Source organism: Cannabis sativa, chromosome 2, assembly GCF_029168945.1.
Source record: "Cannabis sativa cultivar Pink pepper isolate KNU-18-1 chromosome 2, ASM2916894v1, whole genome shotgun sequence".
NCBI lineage: Eukaryota > Viridiplantae > Streptophyta > Magnoliopsida > Rosales > Cannabaceae > Cannabis > Cannabis sativa.
The window spans coordinates 15552541-15565565 of NC_083602.1; the positions used below are offsets into that span (position 1 = coordinate 15552541).

General features: G+C 34.1%; 4 protein-coding genes across 4 annotated transcripts; 1 reads left to right on the forward strand and 3 right to left on the reverse strand.

Moving 5' to 3' along the window:
• Positions 1-3191: 3191 nt before the first annotated feature.
• LOC133034151 (MADS-box transcription factor 23-like) lies at positions 3192-3665 on the reverse strand. The gene has a single exon (XM_061109183.1). It carries the CDS (start codon positions 3663-3665, stop codon positions 3192-3194), a length of 474 nt encoding a protein of 157 aa, XP_060965166.1.
• A 2637-nt stretch (positions 3666-6302) lies between these two features.
• On the forward strand, positions 6303-9095 carry LOC133034784 (uncharacterized). The gene is made up of 7 exons (XM_061110174.1): positions 6303-6357; positions 6464-6802; positions 6904-6984; positions 7116-7447; positions 7554-7683; positions 7823-8319; positions 8453-9095. Exons 1-7 carry the CDS (start codon positions 6310-6312, stop codon positions 8640-8642), a joined length of 1617 nt encoding a protein of 538 aa, XP_060966157.1. The 5' UTR covers positions 6303-6309; the 3' UTR covers positions 8643-9095.
• Positions 9096-9345: 250 nt separating this feature from the next.
• On the reverse strand, positions 9346-11275 carry LOC115719873 (uncharacterized). The gene is made up of 3 exons (XM_061109184.1): positions 10986-11275; positions 9753-10827; positions 9346-9591 (listed from the first exon to the last, which is right to left on the reverse strand). Exons 1-3 carry the CDS (start codon positions 11273-11275, stop codon positions 9346-9348), a joined length of 1611 nt encoding a protein of 536 aa, XP_060965167.1.
• A 4-nt stretch (positions 11276-11279) lies between these two features.
• LOC133034152 (uncharacterized) lies at positions 11280-12603 on the reverse strand. Its single transcript, XM_061109185.1, has 2 exons — positions 12294-12603; positions 11280-11810 (listed from the first exon to the last, which is right to left on the reverse strand). The coding sequence occupies exon 2, from the start codon at positions 11805-11807 to the stop codon at positions 11280-11282; it is 528 nt and encodes a 175-aa protein (XP_060965168.1). The 5' UTR covers positions 11808-11810; positions 12294-12603.
• Positions 12604-13025: the final 422 nt, after the last annotated feature.

The window sequence follows — 13025 nt, forward strand, 5'->3', positions numbered from 1 at the left end:
GCTGAGAAGCCTGCTAGCTGAGATTCCTTTATGGGAAAAACATATTCCAGCTGTGTTGATCCATTGCGATAGTACCGCGGCTATTGCAAAAGTTCAGAATCGTTATTACAACGGTAAGAGACGACAAATACGTCGTAAGCACAGCACTGTTAGAGAGTTTCTCTCAACAAGAGCTGTTAGAGTGGATCATGTACGCACTGATGATAACTTGGCTGATCCTTTGACGAAAGGTTTAGCTAGAGAGAAAGTCCATAAAACATCGAAAGGAATGGGACTGTTGCCCTTAGATTGATGAATCACTCATAATGGAAACACGACCTATAGACTTGAGATCCCAAGAAATAGGTTCAATGGGTAATAACAAGTTATGAAGTGATAAAAGTAAGATCATGCTATAATTATACGAAAAGAGAAGCATGAATTCCTGAAGCGATTTAAGGCTGAGTTAATAGAAACTCTTAATGAGATCTATACTCCAAGTGGAGTGGAGTACCGAGCTACGGGAGTACTCTTGATAGACTCACCTATGTGAATGTGGGAGTGGGGTCGCTTCCTATGAAATTCTGGGCAAAATTTCTAGAGCGTTCACTATACTGGGATAGACGTGCATGGCCATTAACGCACGGGCTTTTGATTACACCCTTGAAAAGGTTGTTGCGTGGTACAATGTTAGAGATAGAGTTCAAGACTACGGGTCACTCTAGTAAAATCTAAATCGTATTCACTACGCAGAGGTTCAAATAGAAAGATACCTTTGTTTATGCTCAATCTTATTGTTGAATGATACTAGTAGATGGAAATATTTTTTTAAAAAAATTCAAGTGGGAGATTGTTGGAAATGTTGTGAATGTTTTAACAAAATATATAAGTGTCTTAGTGTGTGTGAGTTGGAAAGAGTCCCACATGGGATATGAACCCTCATTTACAAGGGTATAAAGAGTGCAACTTTGGCATTTGGGTTTGGGCTACAAGGATATGAACCCACCACACACGCGCGCTGTCCGTCCGAATCGGGCCGAGCCGGGTTGGTTGGTGTGGTGTGACACTATATTATTTTTTACAAAAAAAATTATTTAATAAAATAATTATTTTTTTATTATTTAATTTAATTAAGAAACGTGTTTAATTAAACTGATTACTTAGTCGTATCAGTTAACATGACACGTTCAAAACAAACTGATCACCCCACTTCAGAAAACGTTATTCTTCCTGTTATGTTTATTCAATCCATTCGCCTATATAATGCGATTGAACTGATGGGAAGAACACATCTCTTTCGTATCAGAAAAATACAGTTTTCATAAAATTAAAATTTCCATCTGCGATATCAACAATTTTCTGGGTGTATTCGACGGTGCTCTACAGTGCAGTGGGGTTCCGATACAGTGCGACGACTGGGCTATTTTATCCTTGGGACGACCGGCAATTTCTGACTGCTTGCACACTCCTGGGCAGTGCCGCGAACGTCTTAAGAGAGCGACATAGTCCGCGACTCAACTCAAAATTCCTCATTCGGTAATATCGTTCCTCTTTTATTTTGCTAGCAGTTTACTCAACAGAAAAAAAAGAAGTTTTTTAATGGTAATGTGTGATATAAAATCTAATCTCTTGCTCATGTCTCATTTTGTTAGACGAATATAATTATGGTACAACTGAGTTAATTTACACAACGAGTGATACTTTTTCTTCATTTTTATATTATCATTATCATATTTTGATGCATAGAAATTTTTTTTGGACTTTAGAGATCATAGTGATCTCTCTCGTTATCATTTATAAAACATTTCAATATTCTTTTTATTGTTATTAATATAAATATTCACTCCCAGGAATGTTTTTTATTGTTGAGAAAATTGGTAATAGTATTTTAATTATGGAATGAGGCCTTGCCGCTCTGGACTTACATTTCCTTGAATAATTTTCTCTCATTGGAAATGAATTTTCTTTTTAAAAAATAAATAAAAAAATAATATGTATATGTTCTGTGATTGGGAATCATCCTTTATATACAATTAATAACTATAAATGAGATAGCTTTTTTTTTCCCCATAAACTAATTAATGATCATATATGAGTACTATTAATGTAATAAATACATATATATAGTCATGATTACATTCAATACCTTGATTTGAACAATTTCAATAAGATCACGATTCATTATCTCAAACTAATCTAACAATAAAAAATATTAATTAACAATACGAAGTAATATAAGTATAGTATTAGTTAGTAGAGAGAGTATTAATATTAATTGAGGAGAGATAAAGAATATCATTGTTAACATTCTGTTAGTATTGATTTAATGTATGTCAGGTAATAAATAGATGATGCGTCATCAAATAAATATGATTATATGAGATATTTAGAATTGATTAGAGCAAAAAATATGGACTAGTCTCAGTCTAGTAGAGATATTTAGAATCCATTAATTAGAGCAAATGCTCAAATTTAAATAATATGAAGCCAAAACTGACTCCAAAAGAGATAATATATGCCAAGATCGATCGAAGCTTTATATATAGGATAACCTTAAGAACTAAAGATGTTCAAATCAACAAGACCCTGAACAGTTCATATATAGTTACGAATAAAAGATAAAACTCCCAAAGCAGAAGATAAAAAGGTAATAACCCAAAAAGTAACTAAAAACATAGCAAAGTTAAAGGAGCTCCCAATTAAACAGACTGAAACCCATGTCATCGTCACTCTCTTCCTTAAATTCAACACTAATTTTCTTTACACACTTAAGTTTCTAGTTTTGAATATATTAATTAATTAGGTTATAGTACTATTCGGTTTCCCTCTCCTCACTAGTTTTGAATTATTAATAAATTTCTTATCTACAATAAACCTATAAACCACTAAGTTTTGTCCAATTTTTAAGTAAAAAATATCTGAAAAACAATTAGTATATATAATTGCACAGAATACACTGAAATTAAAATCTCTACTGCTTATATATATTGGAATGAATGATCAACAATTACAATTGACCAAGGAAGATATTATTACAATGACCTAATTATATGTATATGAAAATTACCGGAGTTATATAACTAATTAAAAACAAATTATAAACCCTTACTCAAAAAAAAAAAAAAAAAAAAAACCCTAATCTGATCATAGCAATTAATAGAGAATAATAATACCAGAAGTTGATAAGAATACTGAAGAAGTTGATAAGAATACTAGTCAGAAAGAAGATATTCGGCAACTGACAAATCCAAGGCCACGGCAGTCCTTTTTCTCGTTTCTTCTAATTTCTTCTTCAGCGCCTCAAGCTCTTTCAAGTCGTTGCAGTTCTCAACGTCGAACTCCAGTAAATATCTCAACGAATCGTTAAGGTTGAACACGTCTTCACCTTGAGTCGTCGAAGTCTCCGTCTCCGTCATCGACGAGGTCATCTCATGAGTGGCTTCGGTAGTGGAAGTCGAGGGAGACGATGAGACGAAGGGAGCTATGAGAGACTCGAAGGAAGAGGGAGTGGGGGAGGCTTGAACGTAGGGACGACCGGTCTCGGACAAGATGATAACGGCGATTTGAGCGCCAGTGAGGTGAGAAAGTTGTTTGGCCTTATTGAAGAGACCGGATTTCCTCTTAGAAAAGGAAACCAATCTTCTTTGCTTATCGTCGATTTTCTCAATAGCAATTTTTCTCTTCATTTTTATTTCTTTGGTTTGAATTTGATCACTCTTTTTCTCGTGTGTTTTTCTTACAGAGCTGAACAAAAATATCTGAGGAGCCGTTATGACATATTACACTCTATTACCCTATTTATATGATACTTAGTGCTGAGCTGTCATTTATAATATTCACTGCTGATTGCTGATGTGTCATTTATATTATTATTTATTTGTCTGAGAAGAAAAAGAGAGAGAGAGAGAATGGGCTTATTTATGTGTCCTTCTACTTTGGGAAATTTACACCCACTACTCATTTTTCCCATTTTATTACATTTATACTGTGCCACGCTGGAAACAACATTTATACTGTTTTTTTTTTTTTTTGGCAGTTTACTACCTTGAAACTTTAACCGTGTAAGGGATTTATCATTGCCACTTGTCACGATAGGGTTTTGCCACGTTTATTTTTTTTAAAAAAAAAATATTTTTAATTGTTTGATTTGACGGTTATGTGTTCTGATCAAAAAGTATTGTATTTATGTATTTTTCTTTTATTTTTTTTTATTATTTTCGAATCTAAATTTTGTAATTGGTAATCTCTCTCACCTCAACTGTTCATCTTCTTCCCCATTTTCAGTTTTGTTATACGGTTGTAGTAGTGGGTGGTTTTTTCATTTTAAAAAATTTCAAATCCCATACCACTATCTTAAACTTCCCTCTCATTTTCCCTCCCATTTTTATTATTTTTGTCTATAAATACCTTCATAGTTCTTGATAATGGTCGTTACTCGTTCATCACCATCTCCGGCCAAAGTTACAAAACCCACAAAACAATCGCAGAAAACCAGACCCAAATCAAAAATGGGTAAAAAATGCGAAAGAGAACCCTCCTAGCCCCACTTCCCCTTCTGTTAAAAGAAAAACCATTGCTGGACCTTCGAAGAACACTCGAGGAAAAAGACCTCGAACTGTTGTTGAAAATTCAGACTCAGATTTTGAGTTGGATTCTGAATTTCTTAAGTCGCCTGTTTCTGTTAAGGTATTTTACTATTTATCTGTTGTTGTTTTTCAGGTTTTTTATTTTTTTTGTTAAATTCGATTTTTGAAGTTCATATATCTGGGTATTTGTTTGTTTTTGTTTATGTATTTGTAATTGTTTTATATATCTTGTTTGCTTTATTTATGTGTTTTTGTTAATTTTTTATTTGTTGTTTTGTTGGTGTTGTTTTGTTTTATTTTAGGGCAAGGGTAAATCCCCTGTAAAGGTGTTGCCATCATCAGGTGTTTCTGAAGAAATTCCTGTTAATAGGATTATTGAGGTTTGTCATGTTATGCATTCTGTTCCATGTTTTTTTATTGTTTTTTTGTTGTTGTTATTTTCGTAGTGTTTTATGGTGTTTTATCAGTGTTTTTATTGTTCTGTTTTTTAGGATTGGGAATGCAAGTACACCTGATCTCAATTCTATCATTCTAGAGTAGTAACATCTGGGTATTACTCTGTACTTGGTGACATTAAGAGAATTTTAACTGAAAGCCAATTGGAAATTTTTTCAAAATCTGTGTTTGGTTATTTTCTTCGAATTCCTGAGTACATAATTCATTACCAATTGCTTCATTGTTGCTGCTGAGGGAGGTTCAGCAGCCTAATGGGTTGGAGTTTTGGGTTTGTGTCCAAGGGAAATACCTTAGGTTTAGTATCGAAGAGTTTGCGTTGGTCACGGGGTTAGATTGTCATGTTGATTCTGATTTTTATCAGTTTAAGCAAGATGATAATGAATTGGTCAAACATTGTTTTAAGGGGTACAAAAAAATTACCAAGGGTGCTATTCAGACTGCTTTTATTGCTGACAATCTTAAGGATAACGACGATCTTGCAGTCAAGTTGGTTGTATTGTATTTTGTGCAGTGTTATTTGTTAGGTGGTCCCCCGGGTAAAGTTGTTTCGTCTGAGGAAATAGATGTTGTCGATAGTGGTCGATATAATGAATTTGGGTGGGGCAAGCATTGTTTTGATATCACTATGCATTCTTTGAAGGGTAAGATAGATTCTGGTTATAAGAGGGTAGTTCGTAGTGACGAGGATGGTGGGTATTACAGGTTATTGGGTTTTCCTTTGGCTATTCAATTCTGGTTTTTCGAGTGTTGCCCGTATGTTATTGGGAAACTGTCCTTGTACTCAAATGTTGGCATTCCAAGGATTTTGAATTGACCTAAATTACCCAAGGACAAGGAGGGTATGGTGAGAATGGATGTCATGAACACCCTCATTTTCGATCGGTCTTTGAAAGAGGTAATCCTGTTGTTTTTTATTATCTTTCCACTGTTGTTTTAATGTTGTTTTTGTATACATTATTTATACTTTATGTTTTTATTGTTGTTGTTATTTTATAATTTCAGTTTCATGTGCATATTGTTTTTTGTTGGTTTTTGTTGTTTCAGTTAAAATTAAGAAACATCACTCCAACTTCCGTTGAGAGATTGAGTTTGAGCCTCACTGATTTTTTCTCTGGTGAGACTACTCCCGAGGCTGTAAAATTCAAAATTAAAGGTGGTTCCAAGCCTGCTGGTCAACCTGGCTTGATGGGTTCTTCTTCATCATCTGCTCATGAGAATGTCTCCCGAGTTGAGTTTGAGGAATTTAAAAAGTGTTTATCTGTTGTTGTCGGCCCAGCAAGGGATTCTTATGAAATCTGTTGCTGAGATGAACAAGAAGCTGGACATTCTTATTGAGGTGTTTTTTTTTAATTGTCATTACTTTTTCTGTTATTTTTTTAGTAGTGTTTTTATGTTGTTTTATACAGTTAATTAATTTTTTAATTTTTTATTTTTGTTCTCAGTCATCCCAAGGTGGTCTTACTCACAATGGATCTCAGTCTGAAGATGCTCTTCGTACTTCAGAAAATGAGGATGATGAAGATTCCACTTCGGAGGAAGACGAGGATGATAAATTCGACGATGACAAAGGAGATGATCATCATGACGATGAAACTGATGATGATGATGATGATCTGGGTGGAGATGGTGTTGGTGCTGGTCAGGATGAGGCTCACACGGGCGATGTTCGTAACGATGAGGGTGTTGTTGTCCCCGAGGTTGTTTCGAGGGATGATGATACCGGCAAGGTGGATGATGCCAAGAATTCTGACCCTGTGGAACCTATTGCAGAGATCAAACAGGTGTATTTATTGTTTGGACATCATTTTTTTGTGATTTTTTGTGTGGATTTCTGTGTTTTGTGTTTGTTTTAATAGTTTTTTACTGTTTTTTTTGTTGTCAGCCTGAACAGTCTCAAGGTGGGGAGGACAACATTGATGTTGATGCAACAATTGCATCTGCTGTTAAAGCTGTGGAGAATTTGGTTTGTGTTTCTGTTTTTTTTTTTGTAATTTGTATTTATATGGTATTCTATTGTTGTTTTTATGGTGTTTTTATTGTACTGTTTGAAACTTAAAAAAAATCTTTTTTTTTTTTATCCTTTCTCTTTTTTAGATTGGTTCCTCAACTAATGCCCCTGCTCCTGTTGAGACTTATGAGAAGACTGATCTTGAAATGGTTGTTTTTCAAGAGACTCCTACTTTACGTCCTCAAAAGAGGGATCGGAAGAAAGGAGCTGTTTTGAAATCCCCATTCATTGAGCTTGCTTCTGGTGCATCTAAATCAGGTTCATCCTCAGTTTCTCCTGATGATTCTGTGTATAAGGTCGTTAAATATGTGCGTGGTTTGTGCCCGTTGGACAACAAGATTGGTGAACCTGTCGATCCGCAATTGGAAGCTGAGTTTGTCAAGTGGGTTGATACAGGTCTTAGAAAGCATAAATCTAAGTAAGTATTTTTGTAGGTGTTTTCAGTTATATATCTGTTATCGTTTTCCAGTTATTTTTTATTTTTTTATTTGTGTTTTGATATTTTTTTATTTGTTTTTTTTTAGCACAACAACTAATGTGTATTGTAAGGGTAAGGACACAATATTTCCGCCATTTCGTTTTGGTGTTGAGGACATCAGCAACAAGATGTGGTTTCACAACCTTGCCTACCCTAATTGTTTCCTTACCAATTCTGTAAGTTTTTATTTTATTATTATTATTATTTTACATATTGTTTTTTTGTTTATTTTTTTTAATGTTTTTAAGTGTTGTTCTGTTAGTTTTTTATAAGTTTGAATGTTTTTTTACTTACTTTTTTTTTCTTTTTGTTCAGCACATTGACATCATTTTCTATTATCTTCGTAAGAAAATAATGTACTCAGCCGAGCCGAAAATCAAAGTCACCACAATTGATTGCCTGTTTTGTTCTAGCATAACAACTTTGTATGAGAAGTTTGTTGAGAAAAACAACGATATATCGGTGTTGTCTCTTTCTCACAATGTGGCCCAGTACATTCAAGGTGGTAAGATATTATGTGTCACTCCTTGGCATTTGGTTGATCATGTTGTTATGCCTATCAATGTAAAATTACAGGATCATTGGATTTGTGGTCGTCTTAACATAGTTGACAGGCGCATATATCTGTACAATTCATTGCGTTCTGGGAGGTATATGACAGCTGCCAAAGAGGCTTGCAAGTCTTTCTCTGTTATTTTACCATATTACTTCTCTATGTTAGACTTCAAAGGCCTTCGCAACGAAGCTAAGTTTAGCACTATGGAACCTTTCCCTATTGTTGCTGTTGATGGTTTACCCGAGCAGGTCACAGCGTAAGTTTTATGTTTAGTGTTCAATGTTTTTCACTGGTTGTTTGTATTTTTATTTTTTTGTTATGTGACTTTGTTTTTTATCAGTGTTCTCATAGTGTCTTTTTTTGTGTTTTCTTGTTGTTTTTTTTTCCAGTGATTGTGGTGTTTTTGTTGCATCATTTGCTGAGTATTTCATTGATGGCAAACCCATCCCATCCTCTGATTTTGATGTGGAAATTCACCGCGATCGTTTGGCTGTGTTATTTTATCAATATGGGATGAAGAAGCAAACTGAGAACATTGAAAGTGAATCCAAGGCCCCTCCCAGCCTTCCCAAGAAGTGATTTGTTTTTTCAATCAGACTGTCATTGTTCTTATAGTTTTTTAATGTTGTTTTAATGTTTTTTATGCTGTTTTTCTTAAACAAACATTGGTGTTCTGTTGTGTTTCCTTACGTTTTGTGTGGACAACATGTAATCTTTTTATTTTTGTATGTTTTTTCTTATTATTTTTATGTACAAACAAGTTAGTATGTTAAAGTTGTTTGTTTTTTCATTTCACATCCCTTCTTTTTTTGTTTTTTTTTCTTATAGTTTCTCTGTTTTTTTGAATACAAATATTAATTTCAGTATTAAAAACACAAACTGTTTCAATAACAAACTTCATATATATATTCAATTTAGTATCCAACATCTTTTAATATCCAATCTAAAGTATCAACAATTCCCAATGTAATCAATGTTTTTCAAATAAAAAATGTATTCCCTTTGTATTTCAGAAATTTAAATTCCTCAATATCTAATTCTCAAAACGTATGTGTAGTTTTCTTTTATTTTTCCACTGTTGTTCTGTTGTTGTTTTTATTCCCTTCTACGTCTTCTGCTGCATGTTCTTTTGTTATGCCCCAGTTCACCACATTTGCTGCACTTGTTGTGTTGATCCTTTTCCCATCCAGCCTTCCTTCTTAATGTTTTTGGTCTTCCTGATTTTACTCTTTCATGTGGAGGCAAGACTATAATATTCTTCACTTCTTCCGGTACCTCCCATTCACTTTGGTGTCCTATTGGGTAAACTGTCCCTGAATAAGTTGCCAGCCAATTTTTTTTTTGTGTAGTAATCTGAACAGTAGGTGTACGGGTCCATGTTCATCTCCCTCATCACGGCCACTGTGTGCCCGCATGGCATTTCATCTATTTGGAACATGTTGCACGTGCATGTTCTTTTTTCTAGGTCTACTTCCCACGATTTTTTCATTCTTGTTACCTCAAACAAGTAATCTGTTGTTGCTTTAACCTGTTTTAAATTTTATTGAAAAAAAAAAAAATCAAACATAGCTGTAATTCCAACAACAACAATACAAAACTATTAAAACAACACTACAACAACAACTTTTACTTACTGTTTATTTTTTTTTTTTTTACAAAAAAAAAAAAGAAGCATAATTAATATTTTACCTCCAGATTCAATGAGTATGTGTAATTTTTCAACAGTATGTCTTCTCCAGTTGGTGATAGCTTAGTGAAGGTGTTGTGTGCTTTTGTCTTATTAGTATGCGTCCATTGTTGCACCAATGCTCTCAAGCATTCTAGCAGTGTTGTAATTGGTAGCTCCCTTGCTGCCAAATTTGCAGCGTTCAGTGATTCTGATATGTTTGAGGTCATTGTGGAATACCTCTTGTTTTGGCTATGAATTCTTGACCACTTTTCATACCCGATTTTTTTTAGGTAAGGTCTTATGCGTTTGTCCAATCCATCCAATTCAGCCATGTTGAACTCGAATTGCTTTTCTGTGTAGGCTTTGACTGCTCCAAAGAATGGCAGATTGTATTTGGCAGCATGTTGTTTGAAGCTTGTTTTAAGGTTGCTCAAAATGTGGTAACCGCAGTAACTGTATGTAATTTCTGGATAGATTTCTCTTGCTGCTTTGATGAGGCTTTCATTCCTGTCTGAAATTAGGCATTGGTGTTCCCGTACCCCATACGCTTCTTTAAATTTTTTGAAGAACCATTTCCAAGATTGGTCATTCTCAGAATCTGCAACACAAAACGCTAGTGGAAAAATATGACCTGCTGCATCTTGTGTGCATGCGCACAACAAAGTTCCCCCATAAGCTGCTTTGAGGAACGTTCCGTCCACAACAACTATCGGTCTGCATGCTCCCCACCCTTTTATGGATGCATCCAACGCCATGAAAACAAAGAGCAAGCTGTTGTCTTCTGCCGTTTTCAGATCGACAAATGATCCAGGGTTTGTTTTTTCCACCATGTGTAAGAAACTCGGTATTAGGCTGTATGAGTCACTAGCATTACCTCTCAAGTCGTTTACTGCATGCTCCTTACTTCTCCATGCTTTCATATAGTTCATTTTGATGCCAAATCTGTATTTCAACTCCCCTTTTATGTCCATCGCTGTTGCCTTGGTCTTTATGTTCAAGAACTTCGGTTTTATGCATTCCCCTATCAGTTTCGATGTTGCTTGCCTTTGGTCTTCATGCCTAATATTTATGGGGCATGTGTGCATATTTGAGAACCTATTGAAACAAAAAAACAACAAAAACAACATTAAAAAACTATTAAAACAAACCTGTTGCAGATACCAAACATGTGTATTTCAGTACAAATTGTGGAAACAGGGCATTTGTTAAGGCTGACAACAAAAACAACATTAAAAAACTATTAAAAAACCAACCTCCTGATTATGAATGTGTTTGTTGGGCCATTTCTCGATGCTCTTAGTGACCAATTGCAGCTTTCGTAAACACATTTCAGACTGTACTCTTGAGAGCAGGACTTCCACACTTTGTACTGAAAGTTGTTTTTGATTGCGTAGTAGCTGAGGACATTTTTTAGAGTTTCTTTGTCTTTGTATGCCTGTCCTTTTTCCACTTCGGGGTGTTGCTTGTCTGTTATTAACTTTGCATTGTTGATGTCGAATTCTGGATCCAGTTTTTTACTGGTGTTTTCAAGTTGTTCTACCATTTCTTCAAAGAACCGCATTTGCATAGTCAATTATGTCGAATTTGTCCTCCTCATCTTCTATTGTTTCTGACTTTTCCCCTTCTTCTGTTTGCTGTCCCGTTGTGTATGATTCTGTTGTTGTTATGTTGTTTTCAAGCGTTGTTGTGTTGTTTTCGATCATTGCCACATTATATTCATTCGGTGTTGTTGTGGATATCGAATTTGGTGTTGCAGCAGGTGTTGTGTTGTTGTTTTGCTGGTTGACACATAGTGGATATGTCGTGAAATCTGTTTCCTTCATTTTCAATTCCAAGTAAAAGTAGAGGCTTCGATCGTTGCATATTTTGATCGGTGGTATTCCTTCTTTAGCTTGGTACTGTATTTGTAGTGTTGTGCTGGTGTTTTCGCAACCCAATGAAGTAAGCAGTATTTGCAGTAGCTCTTCGTACTTGCATTTTGTTGGTATGAATTCTCCACTAGCCACATAGTTCACATAATTGTGATCTTCATTCCATTGTCCATTGCTCTTGATGAGTACTGGTAGACGTTCCATTACCTGTCATTCCAGGGTCTTATTTAATGTTAAAACAATAGTACAACAACAATAAAACAATAGCAAAACAACAAAAAAAAAATTAACAAAAAAAAAACAACAACGATAAAACAACACAAAAACAACCAAACAGAAATACCCATTATATTTTTTGTTAGTTTTTATTATTATATTTGTCTGATACATATATGTATGAATGTTTTTGTATTACTAACCGCAAAACAACATTAGAACAACCCTAATGTTGTGTTTGAATAATTGTACTATTTTATCAATTTTTTTTTTCGAAATCATTTTGTGTTACAAACGTCAAATTAACAATAGAACAACCCTCATTTATGTTTTTGCATCATAAATTAAAGAATATCACATTTGTGTTTTCGTTTTTTTTTTAAAACTTCAGATCTAAATCTTGTTTTTTTTATTTTTTATTTTTTTTTGGGTTTCTTAAGAATTAAATTATTTTTTGGGTTTTGTTGTGTTTACCTCTGTTATTTTGGGGGGACAGTTTTCTGTACGTCTTGTTCTTCAATTCTGATTCCTTTTCAAAAAACTCTTTTCAAAAAACTCTTCGCCGGATTTAATGGTTTTTTCTTGGTGATTTCCGTCTCCGGCGTCTCCCCACACACGAAGAAGGTTGTTTCCCGTGTGTTTTACTGTTCACATTATAAATGAAATGATGTTGGGCTTGGGCAGTACAAAAGTAATGAAATTGGGCTGGGGCAGTAAAAATGTTGTTTTTGCCGTGTCCCAGTATAATTGTAAAGTTTTGGTCCAAAAGCAGTATTTTTGTAAAATTCCCTCTACTTTTACAAAATACAATCAGACCTCCTATTTCAAATATTCCATATATGACCCCATTTTTACTAAAATAGTCCTTTGGACGATTTAAAGTCAAAAACATATTTTTAGCATGATAAAAATACCATCTTTCTGTAATATATATATATATATATATTTTAAAATAGTGTTATCAATATAAATTAGAAGAATTACTTTTAAGAACATGATATTTTACATTTAAAATAAGTAAGAAAAAAATATTACCAACTCACACTATTTTTTTTTTTTTTTCTGAATGCCCAACTCACTATTTTTAAAATGCCAAAATGAGGTTTATTTTAAAGCAATTTAATATTGCTTTGTTACACTTTTTTCTTAAAAAAAAAATCCATCAATGAAAGGAAAATCAAGTCTTGTGCTTGCTTGATGGGTAGC

What these genes read in the sequence shown, in the direction of transcription:
- LOC133034151 (XM_061109183.1), bottom strand. Translation starts at nt 3,665, where the DNA reads ATGAAGAGAAAAATTGCTATTGAGAAAATCGACGATAAGCAAAGAAGA.
- LOC133034784 (XM_061110174.1), top strand. Translation starts at nt 6,310, where the DNA reads ATGAAATCTGTTGCTGAGATGAACAAGAAGCTGGACATTCTTATTGAG. An exon ending in AGCTGGACATTCTTATTGAG is followed by an intron (nt 6,358 to 6,463) that starts GTGTTTTTTTTT and finishes TTTTGTTCTCAG; the next exon opens with TCATCCCAAGGTGGTCTTAC. An exon ending in TTACCCGAGCAGGTCACAGC is followed by an intron (nt 8,320 to 8,452) that starts GTAAGTTTTATG and finishes TTTTTTTTCCAG; the next exon opens with TGATTGTGGTGTTTTTGTTG.
- LOC115719873 (XM_061109184.1), bottom strand. Translation starts at nt 11,275, where the DNA reads ATGGTAGAACAACTTGAAAACACCAGTAAAAAACTGGATCCAGAATTC. An exon ending in AACACATTCATAATCAGGAG is followed by an intron (nt 10,828 to 10,985) that starts GTTGGTTTTTTA and finishes TTGTTTCAATAG; the next exon opens with GTTCTCAAATATGCACACAT. An exon ending in CATACTCATTGAATCTGGAG is followed by an intron (nt 9,592 to 9,752) that starts GTAAAATATTAA and finishes AATTTAAAACAG; the next exon opens with GTTAAAGCAACAACAGATTA.
- LOC133034152 (XM_061109185.1), bottom strand. Translation starts at nt 11,807, where the DNA reads ATGGAACGTCTACCAGTACTCATCAAGAGCAATGGACAATGGAATGAA.